Source organism: Buteo buteo, chromosome 23 (genome assembly GCF_964188355.1).
Source record: "Buteo buteo chromosome 23, bButBut1.hap1.1, whole genome shotgun sequence".
In the NCBI taxonomy this organism is placed as follows: Eukaryota; Metazoa; Chordata; class Aves; order Accipitriformes; family Accipitridae; genus Buteo; species Buteo buteo.
In genome coordinates, this window is record NC_134193.1 from 2,302,700 (window position 1) to 2,325,588 (window position 22,889).

Below are 22,889 nucleotides of genomic sequence, written 5' to 3' on the forward strand. Positions count from 1 at the left end.
CCAGCACACATTAGATAGTTATAGCAAACAATAATGGAAAATAAACAGAGGAAACTAGATCTATTTTTTTTAAAATATCTTTATTGTAAATAAGTGCTGATGGGATATTTATGCTCAAGTGCACGGAGTGCGCAACATACAGCACAAGTTTACATATATTGCATTTTTTTTTTTTTTTAAGCCTACAAAAAGATTAGAAAGCAGCAACATTGCAAAATTGCAAGTAGACACGTAACACCCATCTCGGTAAACACTGAATACAGAGACGCAGTTTGCAAACGGTGTTCAGAGAGACAGAGGAGCAGCGGGAGAGGCGGAGGTGGCACCAGCAGCGCTCGCCCAGTACCCTTCGGAGGAGCACGGGTGAGAGTTTGGGACATACCCCAGGGGCAGGCGGTTCCTGGAAGCGCTGGCAGCGATGCTTCTCCTCCCAAGGCTGCTCCTCGGCGGAGGCGGCTGGGCTGGGCTTTCCCGTCACCCACCGCCGAGCTGCCGGGAAGGGGACGCCTTACAGAGAGGTGGCAGCTCTAACGTCACAGCCAGCGAACACAAACTCAAGCTACCCAGCCCAGTTTTAAGCCTTTTCCCCTCAACTTTCCAATTTTCCCCATCGCTGGCAGCAGAGATGGAACAGGTTTTGCCCGAGTCATCGTTTTTCTCTACAACGACCCGTAACGCTGACGGGCCAGCCAGCCCCTGGGACAGGAGGACATCCCTGCGCAGGGGACAGCGATGCAGGTCCCACGGGTGGCCCTGCCACTGCTCACTGCAAGTAACAGCAGCCACCGCCGCCTCTGCTGATAGAAATGGAGAGAAAGTCAGGGAAATACAGAAAAAAAAACCCCACTCGTGGTGCAACGCTCACGAAGGCACCAAGCCCACTTCCACACCTCCAAATTCACCACCTCTGCCCACCCAGCCCGAGACACCAGCTCCGGTACGACTGACAGCACAAGCCACTGCTAATCCTCAGTTCAGGTACATTGTGCAATCGTTGTTTATTCTGGGGTATTTGCACGCACGGTGCCAAAGAAATCAGGTGATTTCAAGGAAATACCTGGCATGGGGACCCGCCAGCCTGTTACAGGGCTGGGGAGATGCGGGGGCTCACTGGCATCGCCCCAGCCCGGCCGCCCCGAGAGCTTGGGGCTCGGCAGGACCCCGCGACCCATCACGTCAGGTGTGATTTACCCGCACGACAACAATGACGATCACAAATCTGCTGCTGCTCTGCTCTCGACACGCGTATTTACGCCTTTTGAAAGTTAAAACGCAGGAGGAAAAGGCTGTAGTTAGGCTCTAATTAAAGCACCGAGGCACAAATGCTGCCGTCTGCAGAGACGGCTGAGGGGCTCCATCCCACGACCCAGCAGACCACGGCCAAAGCAAGGACCTACTCGACAGGAATAAGGGACCCACAGTCAGTGATCCAAAACTGCAGACCTGATGTTTAGCAGTGATTAAAAAAAGTTTCGACCACCAACATATTAGGAGCTACATTCATGAAACCTGGCAGGTAAAAATACATATTTTGTCTCCTTACAACCATTAACTACTCAATGATACAAATATAATTAACTCCTTAGCAAGTTATTACAGCATGTTGTGTGTAAACATCCCACAGTACATTTCTACTCCTTTTTCACCGCAGAGCGGGAGGTTTCTCTGGAGGAGCAGCCAGCCCGATGCGGTGCAGGTTTGTGCGTTTAGAGCATTACTGGAGAGTGACAGCAAGTATTACCATGCAACAGGCTATAAATCTCTTCCTTCAACATTTTTTCTCCTTTTTTTTCTGGCTTATTTCTAAGCACTGTAACGTTTAAAACCAAAGAACAGACAGCGCTGCTCTTGCAGAAGGCTGCAGCAAACCTGTGCCCCAGTGGGAACAGCCCGAGGAACAAAACTAATAAAACTCAGTTTCTCACCCACTGAATTTCCTCCCTTTGTGGCGCAATTGCTTTAGATCAACACACACTTCTGCTCCGCGTAAATCCTAAAAGGCTTAGGATTAGAGCCTGGGCCTCCGCCATTGACTTCTCCATCTCAGCTTTATCAAATTAAAGCTCTGGGAGTGTTTAAAACAACTAGGTTTGAGCTCAAAATCCCCAGGTAAACCTCTTCAGGGCTTCAGGGCTGCTGAGTTCATCTGCAGCCAGGGCGCTGATGTTTCTCAAGCACAGATCCCTACTGTGGGTATGGCCAACATTTATTAATACATTTAAAATAAGCAACCTGGGTCCCAGAAGTTGCCCATATAAGTCCTGGAGTCACCAGAAACAGCAGGTTCAGAACAGCCTCCTGCTTTGTACCTAAATGCTCTTTTCTTGGCCCAACCTGAAGATTTTGCCCTTAGTGCAAGAACAGGAGCGGAGTAAAATGGAGTTTGGCAAAACACAAGTCAAGACTTGTGGGAGAACACTGTAAATTTGGGGTTTCGGTGGGGACTTAAACACAGAGCCATCACACGAGCTGCGCCACAGGGGAGTCTCACAGTCTATGCACTAAATACTACAGCAGCTTAAACTTATTAAAGGCAGCATTATACATCAGTAACATTCACAGCTTATTCGTAGGCAAGTTTAAAAACTTGTTGTGGGCCTAAAATTTGGTATGTTAAAAAGACAACTGGTAAAAATCATGTGCTTCTTGCAAACTCTGCACACACGGCCCCACTGTTCCCAGACACCAAGCAAAGCGATGCTCCAATTTTCTGTTCTTATAGATAAAAGCATCCACAAAGCCCAGGAAAAATGAGTGAGAGGATGAGGCTTAGATCAGGGTGCAAAGCTAAAGCAGGACTGGAGTTCAGATTTGACAGCACTGGTAGCTGTGCTCTTTCCAGAGAGCGACAGGAGCTTTTATTCCCTTCTGCCCCTCACAGGAGACGTCCCGCAGGATTTGCTGACTTGATGAGTGCCTTGTGTTACACCTTGTATAAAAAAGCCTTCCCAAAGCAAAGGAACAGGCTCAGGTCATGGGATTCAAATCAGCAGTCATGAAAGCAAACTCAAGTGATACCTGGAGCTCTTTCAGTGGTTAAACACAACAATAACTGCGTTTGAACTTGGAAATGGTAACAGTTAAAAAAAATAATTGGGGATTTGGTCCAGTAACACATCTTCCAAAGAAAAGCTGCTTCAGCGAGTATGGATATGACCATTTTGTCCTCACATATACTGCAGTTAATTTTGCCATCTAACCAGGAAGATGCGGAATACTATTTTAACACCTCAGAAGGCCCAGGGATACATTAGCTCAGACATATTAAAAGCAGATTGAAAAGTCTCCATAATAAATTTTCTCCAATGTCATTGGCAGACGTTTCAGCATTCAGAAAGAAAAGACACAGACAGACTCTAAAAACACATTTCAGAGGAAAATACTGGCCAAAGCGGCGCACGGCTCACTGTGCTCCGGGGATGCTCGCGTCCCGTTCGCAGGGCTCTTCCCAGCCACGGAAATCCCAGCCGAATCCGAGATGAAAGCACAAACCTCTACACCGTTAAACTGGCCATCCTCTACAAATAAGAGATAAATGGTACAAGTTATACCAAGGGCAAGCCAGGAGATGGTAAAGCAGGGGACAGCAGAGCTCAGCTCAGTGCCAGGGACGGACAGACAGACGCTTTGCAGCTCGACTTCTACCCGAGCAAATAATGAGCTGCTTCACACTTTGCATCGTCCTTTAACCTCTTGCAAAGCTCCGGACAAAGGGTTTCCCAGTCTCAGCCTGAGACAGTAAAGCTGAGCTTGCACGGGAGTACCTCGTAGGTCGGCAGGCAATAACGAAGCGGGCTGGTTACTCAGGGTTACTCACTTTTATTTATCTTCTCCATAGGAAAGTACACTTCCAGGACAAACATAAGAAACATTACAGTAACCATTTTGCATATAAACCACAATACTTATAGTTTTGATAAAATTCCTTCCACTGCCTCACTGAGTGTCCAGCAGACAACAGGAACACACTCAGGTCAGTACAAGGGAATTACATATTTACAAATGCACGATCACACAAGTTAAAATCCGACAGCCAGGATTTCCTACAGCTGCTGTTCATGCAATATCTCAGAGCACAGAAAATGCTTGGAAAGGCTCCCGTTGTGCAATGCCCAGTGCCCGCTCTGCTCAGCTGCAGCACTTTGACTGCAAACCGATATGTAAATTGGTATGTGCAATTTGTCTTGTTACCTAACCAGCACTGTTTTGCAATAAAAAAATGGCACAGCTATGGAGCCAGTTTGCTGACAATTAACAGTAAGCATTGACACTTAAAATCCAACAGTCAGGAAATTCGGACCCTACATATTTTCTATTTGCAATAACTATCTAAACAGTTTTCCTGACATTAACACTTAAAAAGTGAACATCATCAGACAGAGGTAATCCATAATAGCTGCTCACATGCTACTTTCTCAAGCAAAACACCAGCACTAAGAAGGAAGAAGGTTTGTACTGGAATCAAGGAAGTTGGACCAAGTTACCTTCATTTATCTGCAAACCCTCCCAGGAAGTCTGTGTTATTTGTTTAAACATAGGGGAAAACGAAATACTTGAAGCGCAGCATTAGAAAAGTAATTTTGCAAAGCTGGCATATACATTCATTTTCTAAACACACAGCTCCTTTTGGCTCAGAGTAAAGGCAAATCCAAAGGGGCAAGGCTTTGGTTTTTAGCCTATGGATAATTTTCCTCTGACTTGATTCTAAAGTAATATTGCTCAGTATAGGAACAACAACTTATCAAATTTATCACAAGCTCCCCCAGCTCAGGTTCTTTCTCCTTTTCCCCTCATCTTCAACATTAAGGCCTCTGAAACCCAGGGAGACAGGCAGCTTTAGGAGAAACGCGCCCTTTTTGCATTGCTAGGGGCTGAACCATCCCCGAGCCGCCCATCCTGACGTGGGAGATTCTCTACAGCAATATCTGAGCTCGATGCTTTGTGCGCTTCCGCAGCTTTGGCAGGGCAGTCGGTAAGAGAACTTTGCAGCATTATTAAAAATGCTACCACAAACTAGAGAATAGGAGACTGAGGCATGTTACTTCAGGATCAATCCCATACCCCTGTGTCCTATGACACGTGTGTAAATACCGGTGACGGAGAAAGACAGAGCAGTCGCATTGAGAAAACCACTGGAAGAGCTTCGCTCAAGGACAAAGCGCAATGAAAAGTAAAAAAAGCCCACATCCAAACGGCCAAATACATTCAAGCGGGAGTTTCTCAGGCCTGGAGGAATGCTACCTGGGTGGAGGTAGGAGCTGTGCCTTCCTCGCCTGGGAGACATGAGGACGCATCCCACAGCGGCGAGACCTGTGCCCCATCGCTGCAGGGACCACCCTGCTGCAGCTCCCCACCCAAACCTCTCTTAACACCCAACATCTGGAAACTGAACCAGCTACCCTTACTTTTGTTGCCTTAAACCCAGCTCTCCCTTTGACGCCAGAGCGCCAGGAGCGAGAGGATTTGCAGCGAGAGGATTTGCCCAGAGCCCCAGGGCAGAGGCGAGGGGGGAGCAGAGCTTTGCTGAGAGCAAGAGCAGGTCAGCAACGACCCCGGCAGCCCACACGCAGCGACCTGAATCCTCCGAGGACACAAGCCTTGCCACCTCCGAGCCCACCCTTAGGGACCACCACCCTCGGGTGCTCCCCAGCACAGCCTGCTGCTCCCACCGGGAGAAGACCAGCACGCTCCCAAAGGTGGGGTGGAAGCAGCCGGGTGCTGCGGGTCACCCCGGCACACGGGGACGAGCACAGGACCGCGCCGAGGATGCGGCACAGGCACTGCAGGAGCCACACGCTGTCGAGAGCCGTCCCGCAGCCCCGTACAGGGACCTGTTGTGCAATACAGCCAAGCCCCCAGGCAGAGTACCTAAATTGCAAAAAAAAAAAAAAAACCAACCCCAAAAAACTTTTTACAAGACAAAAAGCACCAGCGTTGCGTGTACCGCGCGAGGTGAAACACCCGATAAGCCAAGCGAGGGGTTGCAGTGGGGTCTGCCGCAGCCACCAGCGGAGCAGGGGCTCGGGGACAGGACTTGGGGCCGGCGGGAGCACGGCGAAGCGAGGGCATCTCTGGCCTTTCTGCGCGGGGCAGCAGCCAACGTCTCATCCGAGCCCCTTACTCCGAGGCCGAGAGGGAAGCCAAGGTCTCACGGGTGACGCTGGCTGCTGGCTCCCTGGAGAGGGGGGACAGACAAGGACATATTCTCTCCTTAGAGTGGGAGAAAGACAGTCCTGCTCTCTTTGCCCCCATTCAAGGATGCCTCCAAGGGGAACGTGATGGTGAGAACTAGGTGACAACTGCCACCCACACGGAGAGGTTTGCCCACCCAGCCGCTCTCCAAGCACACGCTAAACCCACCCGGCTCCCTTGAGCCACGGGGAGCTGGGGCTGAGCAGCACCGCTCCTGTCCAGGCTACGATCCAACGACTCCTGCAAAACCCCTGCCATCAGTAACGTCACCGCACCTCGTCCCAGGCGGAGAGGAGACGTACGTGGAACCCAGCACTGCTCAGTACAAGCTATGCGGCTCAGCCCAGCAGTCCCAGTGCGGAGCCATCCCACGTACTGGTCCAGGGACGGAGCAAGCTTGGAGTGAAATGCACTTTTGCAGGCAGCCAGCATAAGCACAATGCACCAGTAAGTCCAGCTGCAGCCCCTGGACCAGTGGGCTCAGCCTGGTAACATATTCCTCCCTGATTGAGGTCCCCCTTAATGACAGGTTTTTATACAGCAAAAGACTTCCTTCTGCTCCATGCGTTTGTCTCTCCCCAAAGTAGTTTCCATGCAGTGTTAATCAAGAGAAGTCCTACTTACTAAACCAAAAGAGAGTACATACAAGCTGCTCTCAGTGGTACTCACAGGCAAGCATTTCCCCCTTGAGGCTGCAAAGGAAAAAGAAACAGCACAGGATAGCTCATAGTGCATTTTAAGGGAGATGTAAAAATAATAGTAAAAACAGCAAAGCAAACGGGGAAAGAAGTGAAGCAACCCCAAAGATTCCATGTTAGGGAGCTCAGGGCAGGCTTGTATCCCAGCAGGAGCTGATACAAGGCGTGGGCATCGTGTGCTGCAGCACCCAGCCGCCTCCTCCACTGCTGCTCATCTCATGGGCTCCATTCAGGCAAGAGGTCCCAGGACAGCACGGTTCCCTACTGCCCACACAGCCCCAGAACCCAGCATTTACTGAATGCTCCCTCATCCCGGAGCTGTCAGAGCTTCGACATAACGCTTACGAAGGGTACAACTGCAAACGGGGAGCGGTCAGGATAGGGACCCCTGTCCTGGGGCTGCCCACCTGGAGACACCCACAAATTAAGACCTCAGGCAGTCAGGGTCCTCCCCAGCTGAGATTCTTCATCCAGAACTGCTGTGGGCTGAACCCAGCCCAACGCAAAGCCCTGTCTGGTTCAGTTCCCACCGGAGCTCTGGGATTTTGGGGATGCTGAAGCCTCAGGCTCTTCACTGAGTATGAAAACCCCAGCAATGCTCACCTGCGCAGCATCACCCCTTCTTTTACTCTCTGGCCACTTACTCTGCTAACAGGGAAGAGGAAAACAAGAAGCTGGGCTCACTGAATGGCTTGGAAAACATTAACCTCTGAAGTATCCAAGATTATTTTATTTTTAAACAGCTTTGGTAACAATGGCTGTCTCTGCACGAGGGGCCCAGCCAAGACCTCCTCAAAGCCCCCCTGACCTCTGCCTCCTCTGCCAGGCAGCAGCAGCGTGCAGCCCGCTCTGTCTGCGCTCTCCCAGGCACAGAAAAACTCCTAATTTAGCAGAGAAACTATTTTAAATGAGCAAAGAAACAAACGGGGCTTCGCATCCAACACTGATGAGGACCTACGTTGCTTTTAAGCCAGAAGAAATGCCAAACCCCCAAAATCCAGGCTGCTTGAATTTGGGCACCCAAAGAGCCCAAACTTTGTTCAACAAGTTGCCGACATCAGGATCTGCGGGGAAACGGGCACCAACAAAATCACGGGCACAAAGATTTCCTACCAAGTCGCTCTGGGGCTAAAGCAACACTTGGCTGCAGTATCTAATTAGGACAAAGAGGGTATTAATAACTCTTTCCAATCAGGTTTTGCCAGAAATCAAGGTAATACCCAGAATTAACCACCCTGCCAAAACCCTATTGCACTGATGGAAACTCACCTGTATGGAGCCTGACTTTGAAAGCCTCTGGCACCACAATTCTAGTCTAAATGGGGCAACTTTGAGTTTTGGGGGGCAGGTGTGGGGTATGTTTTTGGGTTTTGTAGGGTTTGGGGGTTTTTTTTGTTGTTTTTGTTGGGTTTGGGGTGGGGTTTTTGGTTTGGTTTTTTTGGTTTTTGTTTTTTTTTTTTTAAAGGGAGTCTAATCCAGAATGATTTTCACGTGGGAACAGAGACGGTGTTCAAGACCCCGGGAAGGGTCTGTATTTCAGAGAGGACCACCGACAGCCGCGGGTGATGGTGTGATGGAGGGGAGGGGGAGCGCAGGACAGGTACCACCTGGACACCCACTTGCAGCTGCGGCTGGTCGGCCCCATCTTGAGCCTCCAGGGCCGGGAAAGCCCCCAGCAGGTCAAGAGGTTTGCTCCCGACGCTGTAATGTCGCGGGCGCTTTACCGTGTCCGCGCTGGCCCGCGGCGTAAAGCTGTTTCTTCTCATCCTTACAGGGGTTTGGCTGGCGGGAAGGTTGTTCTGCTCCCAGGCGGAGGGGTATCGCAAGGAACGAAAAGGGGAACCACAGTTTAAAACCACATCGCGCACCAGCACGCACCGCCGGCATTCCCACCCGCAGGCACCCCAAAGCTCCTGGCAGCCGTGGCTCGGTGAACGCCGCATCGGTCTGCGCCGGCGTGACCGCTCCGTGCCTTCCCCGGCTGAGCGCTAGTGGTGGGAAACGACCTGCTCCGTCAGCTAATCTGGCTCAGAGTCCACTGAAAAGGCTGCTTTTTTAGCAGTTTTATTTCCCTTTGGGATTTTTTTTTTTTTTGCTTAGGTGGCTTTGTTTGTTTGCATTTTCTTTTTATCGTTTTTTTTAATTTATTTTTTTTTTTCCTCCCTGCAATCAATTTAGGGGGGAAAACAAAATAAAAATAATAAAATAGAAAACTTTCCCTGCTTCGTGTTTCTTCTCCCCCAAAGCAGCCACGTTGCCCAAGTAAAGCAAAGAAAAACAGAAACGGCCTCCGACTTCTCCGAGCAGGCAGCAACAATTTCAACACAGGCATCGCGCAGAAGTTGCAAAGCGATAAATACCCGACTGGGAACCACCAGCATGGGACCACCCACAGAAGTCTTGCCGAATATCCTCAGTTTAGCATTTTGCAGTCAACTGGATTTAGCTCTGCAAAGCCTCCAGCCACAGAAGCAGGTTCCTAGTTTCTCCACCCCTTGTTTATGGTTCCCTCAAGTATAGGGGACTCCTTTATGCTGGGACAAAAAAAAATATAACCATATCCCAGGCAATCAGCCAATAGCTCTTGACAAAACACAACAACAAGAGGCAACTAAAAGCCTAAATGTACCAGAAGAACTTAAAATGTGATGCACTTAGATATCCTGCGAGCTAGCACAACTGAGAGTCGGTTTGCTCTCTTTAATTGGGGGAGCTAATTACACACAACTGCTACGCGGCATTCCCCGACAGATCAGTCCCTCTGCAAAACAGCGTTTGCATAAGCGAGCACCTCAAATAGCAGCAACTTCCACAGATTTCGCACGTATTTAGGTGCTTTGCTGAACAAGGTGGATGGCCAAACAGTTATTTAAGTAATGGGAGAGACAGGACTTTGTAAATAAAGCTAGTCAAAGTCTGAAGTGTTCCCAGTGCGGCTGTAAGAAGATTCCCAGTGCAAGGGAGGTAAACTGGACCCTTCTCCTTCAGCTCCAACATACACAAAGTTTAGGAACGCCACAGTCTTGCCTTGCACCAAACACTTGTCTCTGCAGATTTCTTGTGTGTTTTACAAGGGAAAAGCCTCCACTCCTCCCAGCCATCGGCACACGGCAGCCAGCCTGGGCCCCCCAGGGCTGCAAGCGCTGCCCAGAGCCACCACGAACCTGTCCCAGAGCCCAGCCTTACCCGTCTGCAGCTTTACAAAGAGAAAGCTCATCAAGACAATGAAAAAAAAAAAAAATTCACTTCAAACTTTCTGGCAAGTCTTTTCGAAATGATCGCAATTAATGCAAACAAGCATCAACAACAAACACTTAACTGAAAACTGAGAATGAGACCTGGAATTTAAAATCTAAGTCCTAAATTTGCCCATTCTGCTTCCTACAATAGCTTTGAAAAATATCTGCTCCTGGCCTGGGAAGCACACTAATTCAGCTTACAATCAATTCTGCTTTTGGGAATTACTTCTGAAGCAAGGCTCTCTGGTCACTGAAAGCAATCGGCCATTTCTAGCAGGTCTTTAGGAGTGTTTCAGTTTAGGCACTTATTTTTGAAAAGGGAAAAAAACAGGGTTGTGCAGCAAGACTTACTGAGTCCAGGGAGGGTTTGTCGCGGTGGGTGTTCACTGCTTCCACGTTCAGGGTAATCGTCTCCACTTTACAACCTTTACCAAAAACAAAGAGAAGTTTATATGAGGAAGGGTAATTTAATAAACAACCAATTTTTTTGTTTAAATATTGAGAACAGCATGGAAAGTGAGCAGGATTTTTTTTTTTTAAATAAAACAGCTCATAAATAAACAGTTCACCCTATTAACAGAATTTTACACTCTGACTACTTTCTGGTTGCGACCTTCACTGCAGGAGCGCAGCCCTGTGTTATGTGGACTACAGGTCTATACAAAAAAGCCATTTTTAACTGACTGCACCCCAGAGCCAAAGCCAAATTTGGAGGCACACACAGCCTTCTCCATCAAGAGGTGAAACCCACCTGTGACAATTATCACTTGTTTAAAAGAGAGGCCACAGGAGAACACCCCCACACCCACACATCTCCCCTCCCGCTGCTCCCCCCAAAACCCTCCCACTCTCCAGAACCTTTTTATACATTAAAAACATTAGCAGCAGCTTTTACAGCACGTCCAGTTGCTGCTGCACACGGACACAAACTTGCTCATCAGGTTCACACGCAGACGCAAACCAGGGGAAAAAAAAAAAACAAAAGACAATATTTACCGTATGCAACGGGCGTGAGCTTGAGAATGGTGTGGAGGGGGCAGCGCAGGTAGGGCAGCTCGTCTAGGACAGAGGCAGGCGTTACGGGGGGGCATTACGGCCACGCTGGGGCTGCCCACGCCGGCCCCCCCATCCCGGGCTTCATGGGAACCTTTCACATAGCAAACATTGGATGCCAAGCGCAAAAGCGCCTTGTGCCCACGCAGGCGGTACCGCAGCCCCCCCGGACCCCCCAGTCACCCTCCCCAACCCCGCAGCAGCGGGACGGGACTGTCCCTGCTATTTCCAACACACGGGGCCACCAGCCAGAGGGAACCCCTCCAGCAGCACACAGGTGGGAAAGCACTGCAGCAACAGCCGCCACGGACCCACGGGAGTTTTACTTTCAACTTTATTAAAAGTTTATTAACTTTATTAAAGGTCTTATTAAACTCCAGTACCACTCACTGGAGCTTCATAAAGGAGCTTGCAGCAGACTGGAACTAGCTTCCAGGCAAGTATGCCATGCAAGGGATCAGCATTTCTCAGAAGTGTAGCGCTATTGCCAACCCTTCACAGGCTACTGATGCATCAGAAAATTTCTTCTTTACATTAAAAAATAATCCCCTAGAGATTATGTAAATGCTACTGGTGGAAACAGCACCAGAAACAAGGGCTGAGCAGAAAACAAACAGCACATGCATCTGCATGTCTCACAAAGCGAGCTTCTTGCTAAGCTCCATGCACTGCTGAAATGCAATGGTTAAAGTATTCCAGAAATGTTTTCTTTTTTTCTTTTTTAAGCAGCTCTTCCGTTGTGAAAAATCAAAACAGTAATTACAAGCCACCCTCCCAAAAGCTCTGTAAAGGAAGCAGCAAGAGAAGCCAGCCCCTAACATCATGCATTTATTTTTGTACCTGCACTCTTGTCAAGAAAATAAGCCAACAGGCACCTCATAACCGCCTGGTGGGAGATAACGAGGACGTTGCCTTGCCGTTCTAGCTCCATAATTACTGGCTCCAGGCGCTGGACCAAGTCCTGGTAGGACTGAAAAACAAAACAGGAATTTTTCAAGGGGTTTTGTAAACAGAGGCTTAAAGCAGAAGTAGCAATTAACACAGCTTCACATTCAGGAAAATATCAGTTAAAATATCAAAATGCAGAAGTTATGGATGATTTGGTAAATACAGGAAAAAAAAAACCAAAGGCAAACAGCAGAAGGTGGAATTTAGTGTCAGCAACCCTCAGATTACAGGAGGATTCAGATTCCTGGTAACTCCTACTGAGTGCAGTAAGAAAAACAAATAAAATAGTAAATTACACATTTCAACAAGGCTGTGAAGTAAAACCAGAAGTGACTCCATACCCCACCCACAGTCATTTTCTTCCCCAAAGTGTTTTTTCACAGTGACAATTCAGGCCTCGGCCAAACGAGCGGGATGCAGAAACCCCTCCGTGTCTGAGGGGAGCAGCAAGGGACTAGGCAAGTGGCCCAATTAATTGGTTGAAAGGCGTCATCTGCACACCACAATAAAGGAAAGCAATAAACCTTTCCTCTAAAAAAGAAAACTTGGGACCCTAATGTTTTCAGTTTCTCACACAAGCATTGGCAGAAAAAAATCAAAATTAAGTCCTTCGGTTCTACACATATGTATTCATTTTACGTATACTGTAGCTTATTGTCATTTCTTAGAGGTCCTCACCTCGCCTCCAGGATAGCGATAAAGATACTTCTCTTGATCCCTCAACGCAAACTCATCTGGATACTTGGCTTCAATTTCTGCATAGGTCATTTCTTCACATACCCCCTGAGGGAAGAAGAACTTGTTACAACAGGCTTTGTTTCAACAGAGGTACAACGATGCAACAGGAAGAAAAGAAAAAGCAAGTGGCTGAGATCAGTAATCCCTTTATGTGACGAAAGTTTCAGGTATCGCATCCGACAGGGCCACACACTCAGCGTTTGTGTACCGCGCGTCCAGGGTGGTTTGAAGAGGGTGGGCTTTTGCTGTTATTTCAAACCCCTTGTTTACCAGGGATGAAAATGAGCATTCATTTCCACAGCAACAACCCTGCAATTTCTTTTGCCCGAAAGAATTAGAGTGGGAGCAGTAACCTTTGTCCACCCAAGACGGTGTGACAAACGCCTGGGATATTCAGAGTTATTTTCTTTCTCCACATCAGCTAGCTATGTTCACAGCAAGGTCTAGCAGCTCCAGGCATTGTCAGCCCTGTACCAAACCACCCTAAACCTCACGATGATGGCTGGAGTACGTTATACATGGACATGGTTAGAGATGAACAGTAAACGGTCAATTTTATCGTGATGGTTTTAAACATCATTTTCCATCTAGAAAAGCGAAAGGCTTCAATCAGCATTTCACTCACAGCATCGATCTCGTTGAGAATCTTCCACTGCTCGTACGTGACGCCCAGGGACTCGGCCGTCTGGATCGTCCTTTTCAGCTGGCTCGTCCACACCTTCAGCTCAACAATTTCCTGCTCTTCGATGAACTTCTTCAGCGCCTGAGCGAACTGGAAAAAAAGTCAGGGGAGGTTAGGAGGGAGCAGGAGCTGCTGCCGCCGTTAAAAGCATCATTTCAAGGGCTGTGGCTGTCGCGGCAAGATCCAGCTGCGGGGCTGCCCCTCGCAGGAGTCGGATGCAGAGCCCGGCTCTGACCCTGGTCACACAACACTTGACAAATACAGCAAGCCGGGTGCTGCCAAACACATACCTGCTTCCCGCGTGGTGACAGACCAGAATCCCCACCAATCTTGCCAACAAGGTTATATTCACTCTCACCGTGTCGGCAAAGGTAGATGGTACGCGGCTGGACATGAATGTTCATTAGGTAATAGACGATTTTACTCTGGATGTAATCTTGGACTCTGTTTACTAGGAACCGCTGTCCCACATTGATCACTTTAATGAAGGAAAGATCTCTGGAGTCAACATAAAATAAGAACACCCACACGACTGGTTTTAAAAATGAAGCACGTGCATCTGCGGGTGTAATCTAGCTATTCATCCTCTAGTAAAGGCATCAGCACTACCACTGGGTCGCTCCAGCAGACAGAAAAGACACTGAACTGCCGTGCTTAAACAAGGAGCTGCGTTACACTGCCGTACACTAGAGAAAAATCCTTTCAAATCACTTGGGACCCGAGGATATCACCTTCACACACAAGCAGTCGTGCTTTGGGAGAGCAGAGACTCCAGCAGACGCGTTACAGCATCCTGAGCCAGAGAACAGCAGCGACAAAGCAAAGCAGCTCATGGGTACAAGGACAAAATGCACCCCGGGGCTTTGCTTACTTGTCATACGCATCGGGATCGAGAGGCTGGTAAGTGACCTTGTAGCACTCTATCCTCTTCAGGAAATCATCCATCACATTCTCCCTGTTCCTCTCCGGGTAGTCGGGGCTGGAAACTTTCACCTCCTGATCAACAGACAGTGCCACTTTGTGAGAGTTAAGCAAACTCAACAGGGAACAAAAGCAACGCTGAATAACATTATTCTTCCCCTTTGAAACAAATACGCAGTGTTTAACGCTGCCCTGTGGAAAAACCTGCTCCTGGAGAGGAAACAAAGGGCGACTCTGAAGGCACTGTAGTGCTTGGCCCTGCGACAGACACAGCTGGCTGGCTGTTAGCTGTCCCTGCAAGCCGCCCGCTGCCTGCCTTCCCTTGACAAGGAATCACGCTTCAAGGTCAAACATTTCTCAGCTTCATTTGATTTCCACCTTCTCACATAACTAACTGCATCCTCAGCATTTATAAACCTGCGAACCTTAGCTGCTTAGTTCCAAGGTGAAATGTAAGAGCAAGGCATGTGCGGACATTCCTGTAAGCTATCGCAGCTGGTGACCTTGCACCGAGCACCCACAGTAGGTACTGCCAGCTCAGCCTGGAAAATGCAGTACGCACCAGGATATTGGCAGCAATGACTTCTGGATCGTCGCAGACGGACTCCACAAAAAACACCTACGAAGACAGCAAGGAAGTGTATTTCAGAGAGCCAAGAACTCTGCCCTGAATCAAAACTCGAGAGCTCCTGCCCCAGGGAGCAGTAATGTCCCTTGGAGCAGCAACTCCAAGTTAAATACAGGAGCACTACCTTGAAAGCATTTTCTTTAGCAAAATTTAAGATCAGGTCCCGTCTTTCTCGAGTTGTGTTGGTTGCATCAAACACCTACCAGAAAACGAGTAAGGAGCAATGAGCAAGTTTTCCCAAGGCTTTTTAACCAGCCCCAAATCATTTGGGGTTACAATCAGGTCCCCAAACGCCCCGGGCAGCTTTGAACTACCCAGATGTAAAACTATGTTTAGTTCAGAAAAGTCTTACAGCTATCTGCCCACACTCCTCCAAGAGATAAGCCTTCACGTCTTCTAGAGCCACTAAGGCACATCGTCTGCAGGAGAGAAACGGGTATTGTCAGAGCTGACATAAAGTGTTCAGACGGCAAGGCTTCTGAACCGCTGGGGAGACATTTAAACACCTTCTCCCTCTGCCCACGGAGCACCCACCCCTGCGTCTTTCCAAGAGGCCCGGAGGCTCTGCGGAGATCACAAGGCATCTGCATCTACGACCTGCTTCACCACCAGGCGTTCGCAGCCCCGGCTCTTTGTGTCAGCCCGAAGGCAACAACAAAACTCCCACGCGCAGCCCCTCTGGCAGGATCCCTGCGCAGGCATTACACGTTATTTTGTGCTCCTCAAACGCAGAGCCTGCCAAGACCTGAGACTAACCAGACCACCACGGATCGGTTCAGCCCCCTGACGCCGACTTACTTGCGGATTTCCATGGCTTCTTTGTTATCGTGCCTGAAGAAGTCATAGGACTTGTAAGACTTCACTGCTTCCCGGCGATACACTCCTAAATTAAACACTTCACACACAAAAGACGAGCGCGTGAGACTGACGGCTTTCTGCAGACAGATCTCACGGCGCTTTCGGCAAAGGGCAGAGCCATCCCCGCACCGGGGCGAGCCGGCGGCCCCCGCACGCACCTTTGGTGGGCACCCCGATCCAGTTGAGGTAGCGGGTGAGCTTCTTGGACACGTAGGTCTTGCCGCGCGCGGGGAGACCGATCATCACGATCAGTGTCGGGGAGTTTGTCATGTAGGAAGCCCATGCTGCCAAAAAAAAACCCCAAACCCCAAACCCCAGGAGCATCAGCTGCATTGCCGAGCAGCTGGGAGCAAAAAAGCGAGTTCCAACCCAAAGCCATCCCCCGTGCGGAGGTGCCCTGTCTCCCGGACGGACAGACAGCTGCTGTGCATCCCAGAATGGGCTGGCCGTCGTGTCCTTGAAGGTAATTAACCGCTGCGAGCGGCGGCTGGACGCTCTCCGGTCTCCCGGGCGCCTAATGGGACCGAGGTAGGGCTTTTAGCGTTACCACTATTTACCGACTGGGCGGGAGCTGTCAAGGGCAGAAGAAAGATGCTTTTAACAAAACGGTCACGTTCTCTCAGAAAACAGCCGCAGCAAGCTCTGGAAAGGCCCGGGGAGAAGGGGGTTTGGGGGAAAAAGCAGGGGAAGGGGGCCATGGCAGCACCCACAAGTCAAAAAACCGAGAGGCGTGGGGGTGAGCAGCGCCGGGCACCCACGCGGGAAGGGCACCGGGACGGAGAGCGCGACCCCGCGCGGGATGGAAACGCGTTTTAAGGAAGACGCGCGCTTTTTTAAGCGGCACGCCCAGCGTTGTCCCCCTTTTTATGGTTTTGGGGGGGGGGGGGTGTGGTTTTGTTTTTTTTTTTTCCCCCTGAAATAGATGAAAGTCACGTTTCCCCTCTGCCCCCCCCCCCTCCCCTTCCCCGGGCCGGGGTTACTCACAGCACTTCTTCTCGCCGCCGCGCAGGGCGCCGGTCCTGCCCCGCGGGGGTCCGCCGTGCCGGGGCACCGCCGACATGGCTCCGCGCCGCCGCGCCACATGCAAATCGCATGCAAATCGACGGCCGCCGACCGGCGCTACGTCACGGGCGCGCTCCGCTATGCAAATGAGATCGCCGCCCGCCAGCGGCGCGCTCCGGGCGTCTCCTCTTTCTCCCCGCCCCTCCGCCACCGCGGCGCTCTGACTGGCTGCAGCCCGGCCAATGGCGGAGCGCGGCGGGAGGTCTCGCGAGAGGAAGCGGGGCGGAAGCGGAAGCGGCGGCCGGTCGGGGAGGAGGAGGAAGAGGAGGAGGAGGCGGCGGCGGCGGCGGCGGCGGCGGCGGCGGCGGCGGCCCCGCCGAGGATGCTGCGGCTGCGCTGCAAGGCCCGGAGCGGCACCCACCCGCTGCCCGGCCTCACGGCCCACTCCCGCCTCCGCGACATGCAGGCAGCCCTGGCCGCCCTTACCGGCGTCCCCGTCCCGGCCCAGCGTCTCCTTCTCGGTTTCCCGCCGCGGAGCCTGGACCTCAGCGACGGCGAGCGGCGACTCGGAGACCTCGGGATCCACTCGGGTGAGCGGCCGGGCGCCCTAGGCCTGCGCGGTGGTGATGAGGAGGGGGCGGGCACCGGCGCTTTGCGGCCTCTGCTGCCCTGCCGGCTGCAATTACCGCAATTAAAAGAGGCTGCGGCCCAGCACGCCCCTCATCAGCCGGTTGTCGGGCCGGTTCCGCCTGCCGGGGGTTGCTGTCAACAGCCCGTGCTCGGGAGGGACTCCTGCTCGCCAGTAGCGCCGGTGGTGGTTTTGCCCGCGTCGCCGGGGGTCCGGAGGTAAAAAGCAGGGGGCTGGAGGGGGACGGGGACGGGGAGCCGGTACACGGCAGGCGAGTAGGCCGGAGCCCGCCGTGTACACTCGGTCGGTGAGTCGCGGTGCTACCGGCTGTTTTGGCTGAGGGTGTTTTCCATCAGGATACCGTGCTGCTGGGGCGAACGAGTGCCGTCCTGAATAATAACGACGCAACTGTGTTGTTCTGTTTTAGGAGCAGCAGCATCTTTAACTGCCATCTGCATGTTTCTCTCAACTCTCCCTCCTTCTGTGTTTGACAGGCGATACTCTAATAGTTGAAGAGGATACGTCCAAACCCAAGACCGACTCGCCTGTAGTTGCGAAAAGAACGATGTCTAACTTGGTTAGGGAAGCCGTGCCTGTGCTTGCGAGGAGGGTTGTTCCGGCAGATAACTCCTGTCTCTTCACCAGTGTGTACTATGTGGTGGAGGGGGGCGTTTATGACCCAGGTTGCGCTCCAGAGATGCGCAGTCTAATAGCCCAGATAGTAGCAAGTGATCCTGAATCTTACTGTGAGGCAGTTTTAGGGAAAACTAACAGGGAGTATTGTGACTGGATCAGAAGAGAAGAGACTTGGGGAGGAGCCATCGAAGTGTCCATTTTATCCAAATTTTACCAGTGCGAAATCTGTGTGGTGGACACACAGACAGTCAGAATCGACCGTTTTGGGGAAGATGCTGGTTACACTAAGCGGGTCCTTTTAATTTATGATGGGATTCATTACGACCCACTTGAGCGTAAAATCCCTGACTCGGACATTCCTCCCCAGACCATTTTCTCCACAACTGATGATATTGTTCTTGCACAAGCGTTGGAGTTGGCAGATGAAGCCAGACGGAAGAGGCAGTTTACCGATGTGAATCACTTTACGCTGAGGTGCATGGTGTGCCAGAAGGGACTAACTGGACAAGTGGAAGCCAGAGAACACGCCAAGGAGACTGGACACACCAACTTCGGGGAAGTGTGACATCTGCATGAGGATGGTTACATCGACTACCTCACCGATCCAGAATAAAATTCTGGATTTCCAGATAAGCTGTATGTAATCATAAAATTCCGTTCACAAAGCTTGAAAAGCATATTAACTTAACGATGGCCAAGATGCACAGGTTTGTTATGGTTAGTGACTTTTCCAACAGATTTGAAATAGGTATCTTCTCGCATGCTAACTTATAGTACTTTGGCAGGTGGTATACACTGGCAGCTAAAACTTGATTTCTGAAATAATATTCTCTTTGTGTATGCGATCTGAGCGGACATAAAAAACCAGGCTCGTTCAACACTAGTGTAAAATCTAGCCTCTGAATTAATCTCCGTATTATGTTTTCAGGGTAATTAAATTCATCTAAGGGTTTGGGAAACACATGTATCAGCATTACTTATACTAAGAATTAGACTCTGCACGTACAAGCAGTTCTTGCAGGGGAAACTGCTCATTTGGTGCACAATTTTTAATGGAAAGAGTATCTCCAAAGCTGCCCTATACTATGTTACCATCAGAAGTAGAATGTATTGTTTATGTGAAGTCATGGCTTTAGAGAAAGAAATGGCCTCTAAGCTTTAAGATAGCCTTCTTTAAATTAACAAGTAGATGGTTAAGTGTTGAATAAACTTATTAATCCTCCGTAGGTAGTTTTTAGTTGCTTGAAAAATAACTATATCAACCCCCTGGTGTTTACACTGCATCAGAACATAGGCATGTTTCTTGACATACTTTGAATTCTTCTTCATAATAGTATCAGAAATTCTGGCAAGAGGGAAATAGAGCAGTTAGGGAAGTAACTTAATTTGCATCTGTTAAACACATTTAAGCAGACTTTACTTGGGTATAGCCAATCTCATGGCCACAGTGTTACTAATCTGTACCAGACTCCAAATACTGTAAATTAGCACTTTAAGGTATAGTTCTCACTCTTTGCCGATAAAAAGTTTTGCCCTTTTTAAGAAGGACAGAGTGCTAACCCAGAAGGGAGGCTTGAGGTTTCTTCATCTGCATTCTGCCTTAATGTGTTTCATTTGTCACCGATGACTGCTCAGTAGCAAGACTTTAATTCTGATAATGAAGGGTGCAGTTTAATTTTCAGAACAAAATAAGCTGCGTAAACTGCCCTACTTCTCATACTATTCAGAATCAGGGAAGTTGAAATTGGTTTAGTATATTTTGCCTCACAGCGGGGTTGTGAGGCTTAACAGTAAGTGCTTTTGAGGTCTTTTAAAAGGTGCTGTAAAGGTGCATATTACTGAAAGGGATTTTTTTTTCTTTGAAATGCCTATAACACACATTTGTTTTATTGAATTTTAAAATATTCTTAGCCTGCTATTTTTCTGTTACTCTGTTCTGAGTTACCTTCCTTGCACGTTTACAAATGGGGAGCAAGAACGTGCATCTTCGGACTGAGGCAGAAATAAACCCACTTTCCAAGTGGAATCTAAGATCTAGTTTTAAAGGCCTCCATTGTTAGGGCATCTGGCTAAACTCCTGGTGAAGCGAAAACTTATTTTTGATAAAAAGCACGTTTCGCTGAAGTTCTCAGCTGAGGCTCCGAGTTGGACCTTGAAATACAGGAGGGTCTTACTGAGGAAGGAACATAATTACATAAGTGCTTTGTTGAATTGAGGCATGAATAATTAAGTATAAAGAATAGAATCACCAAGAGCACTATGGACCAGGTTTCTTTTTAATTCAGTATTAAAATACACATTAGCACTGGTGGGAGTTTCCTGTAGAAAGCCACTTAGCTTCCAATGTTAAACCCCACTTTGCTTTTAGCCTATCATTAGGAAAAAAAAAAACCCAAACAAAAAACAAACCCCAACATGAAAACCAGCCCTCTAGAAGCTGATGCTTATAAACCTAAAGAAATACCTGACAGTTCAAAGGAACTTGAAGATTACACTGTGTTATAACTACTTGAGATGAAATACTGTCTAGGAATGAGACCAAGAGACTGTCAATCCTAAATTGTATTCTCAGCTTTCACACTGAAGCGGTGAGATGCCTTGGACAAGGAGCTGATCCTCACCATTTGCCATCTGTAAAATGGACATAATACCTACCTCAGAGAGGTGTACAAGGTGACTATCTTTGGGTGTCTTTGAAACAGAAGATACATATTTATTGTCTGCCATGTTTGCAAATGCATTGACTTTGGGGAGCAACACATAGATGTTAGCTTTGTATCCAGGATGGATTTCTGAAGGTGTGTAAAAATATTTTTTTGGTATTTCTCAGTTGCAGTATTTTTAAAATTAGGTTATTTAAACCAGAGCGTGTAGCTTTGCTATATCATGTTTGTGTTGGAAACCTGCTAACAGAGAATCAGTTTCATTTGAGGAAAGTGTGTCAATATCACTGCTTGGACATTTTCTTTCGTTGCCTAGAAAATAAAATCTCTTTGGTTAAAAAATGTCAACTGAACTGCTGTAATTCATCTTTGTAAAAGTTGATACTGTTACACGCTGACAAACTCAAGAACAAGTAACCCCTGGTATGGACTGGGAGTCAGAAAACCTTATATGATTCTCCTAAACTCTCCCAAACAGAAAGTAACTACATTATTTAAAATGTAAAAGATACGGATACCTTTAAAGTACAACTCACTCTCTTTTGTAAATGTTAGGCTTTTTTACTGTCTTTTTATCAGCATTTGCCTGCCCTTAATGATACAATTACAGAAGTATCACAAAAAATGGCATCCTGGCACTAGTAAGATGAACTTCTGAACATCACTAATACATTTGCACTGAACTGTTATTAATTGTACAGCAAGATGTTAGTTACAGATATTTTAGAACAGAGGTGTTGTGGGACATAAGCTCAGGTACTGGCAGGGAGTAGCATCACCTGTGCAGACCAATCCAGAAAGCCTCTAAGACACAGGTTTATGTCCTTACCATCACCACTTATCCCCACATAAATTTAAAATAAATATTAAATTCCTGGCTGAATACTTCAGCACAGAGGTCAGTAACCTGGAAATTGAAATTTTTGTCTTGTAGGTGTGCTTACTAAAAGCTGGGTTATTGATATTATTTTACCAATCTGCACAGTTCTGGATCTTCATTTAAATAAAGAATTCTGGTTTCCTGGTGCCAGTCTGGCTGTTTCACCAGCACTAAATTCCTTCTTTAATTAAAGAAAAACCTAACACACTCTAATCATGTGGCCTTTTACAAACATGTTCTATTGTATGAAGAGATACACCATCTTGTGGTTATAATAGCACTTTAAAAGCTTGTCCGAGTTTACATGTTGAGCAAGAACTTTCACCGATGCAGGCTGCCTGTGTTCCCAGCACAGTAAAACGAGTGGCGTTAGCAAACGTTTCTGAAAGTCTTAGCTACCCACGTAATCCAGTGGTATAGCGTTCTGGTTTGTCTATCATCAGTGCAGATCAGTTGGTATAACTTATTTCCTTAAACACATGCCCTGAATTGCAAAAGTTGTTGATGCACCAATAAACGTGACTGATGCATGCATACTTGTTTAGTGTAGTCTGTGCCTCAGCTCTTGAATTTCAGGTTTGTGTTCTATCTGCTGCTGTTCTCCAATGCGTTTTCTAGGTCTTCGCATGTACACAGTGTGGTCTTTGAGCTGTTTCCATCTGCTTTCCCCTCTGTCTCATTCCCTTTTTACCTTGACTCTAAGAGACAATCATGGTGAGAGAGGGACGTGGCCTCACAACCTGTTCAGGATGAAGCTTCTTCACTTTCAACTTGTTCAACAGTAACTTTTTTTTTTAATAGTACAATATTTCCTCTGTGTAATTAGAGTCAGGTATCAAGTGGAACAACTGTAAAGAGAGTTTTACGTACCTCCAGAATCTTTTATGCATTTAAATATACAAGTCATTAAGTAGACAGACTTTAGGAAGAGTGGGGTTCAATAGGACACATATCTACTTCATGGATGCAATTGCCTGAAAGACGGGTCTCAGAAGTAAATCAGTAATATTCTGAAGTTTCTGAAGGACAAACTTAATTCCTTAGTTCTGGATAAATTTACATAAAAAGAGCAATTGCTGGGGAGAGGACTGAGAAAAGGAATGTCTTGTTACATGGTGTAGAA

General features: G+C 48.4%; 2 protein-coding genes across 13 annotated transcripts; one reads left to right on the forward strand and one right to left on the reverse strand.

The window, feature by feature from the left end:
* Nucleotides 1–184: 184 nt before the first annotated feature.
* PFKFB2 (6-phosphofructo-2-kinase/fructose-2,6-biphosphatase 2) lies at nt 185–17,153 on the reverse strand. 12 transcript variants are annotated; one of them, XR_012654160.1, is made up of 15 exons: nt 16,942–17,153; nt 16,116–16,241; nt 15,898–15,994; nt 15,452–15,518; nt 15,224–15,298; nt 15,034–15,090; nt 14,422–14,546; nt 13,841–14,048; nt 13,494–13,640; nt 12,809–12,913; nt 12,023–12,152; nt 11,126–11,188; nt 10,481–10,554; nt 3,408–3,518; nt 185–794 (listed from the first exon to the last, which is right to left on the reverse strand). XR_012654160.1 is itself a non-coding variant. In XM_075055756.1 (15 exons), exons 1-15 carry the CDS (start codon nt 17,015–17,017, stop codon nt 6,118–6,120), a joined length of 1,431 nt encoding a protein of 476 aa, XP_074911857.1. In that variant the 5' UTR covers nt 17,018–17,153; the 3' UTR covers nt 3,547–6,117. The 12 variants fall into 12 exon arrangements, 7 of the variants coding, with proteins under 7 accessions (XP_074911861.1, XP_074911857.1, XP_074911856.1 ...); XM_075055756.1 differs by lacking the exons at nt 185–794; nt 3,408–3,518 and adding exons at nt 3,547–6,175; nt 6,862–6,884; XM_075055755.1 differs by lacking the exons at nt 185–794; nt 3,408–3,518; nt 16,942–17,153 and adding exons at nt 3,547–6,175; nt 6,862–6,884; nt 8,510–8,689 and having other exon boundaries at nt 16,116–16,858.
* On the forward strand, nt 17,050–22,300 carry YOD1 (YOD1 deubiquitinase). The gene is given in 3 exon segments (XM_075055768.1): nt 17,050–17,145; nt 17,147–17,549; nt 18,082–22,300. Coding segments are annotated over 3 exon segments (1,206 nt in total). The 3' UTR covers nt 18,789–22,300.
* The last annotated feature ends 589 nt before the right edge of the window (nt 22,301–22,889 follow it).

Coding starts and splice junctions, on each gene's coding strand:
- PFKFB2 (XM_075055754.1), bottom strand. CDS start 17,017: ATGTCGGCGGTGCCCCGGCACGGCGGACCCCCGCGGGGCAGGACCGGC. Junction 13,641..13,840: donor TGTCACCACGCGGGAAGCAG/GTATGTGTTTGG, acceptor CTTTTTTTCCAG/TTCGCTCAGGCGCTGAAGAA. Junction 8,690..10,480: donor ACAAACCCTCCCTGGACTCA/GTAAGTCTTGCT, acceptor GCCTGGGAGCAG/AACAACCTTCCCGCCAGCCA.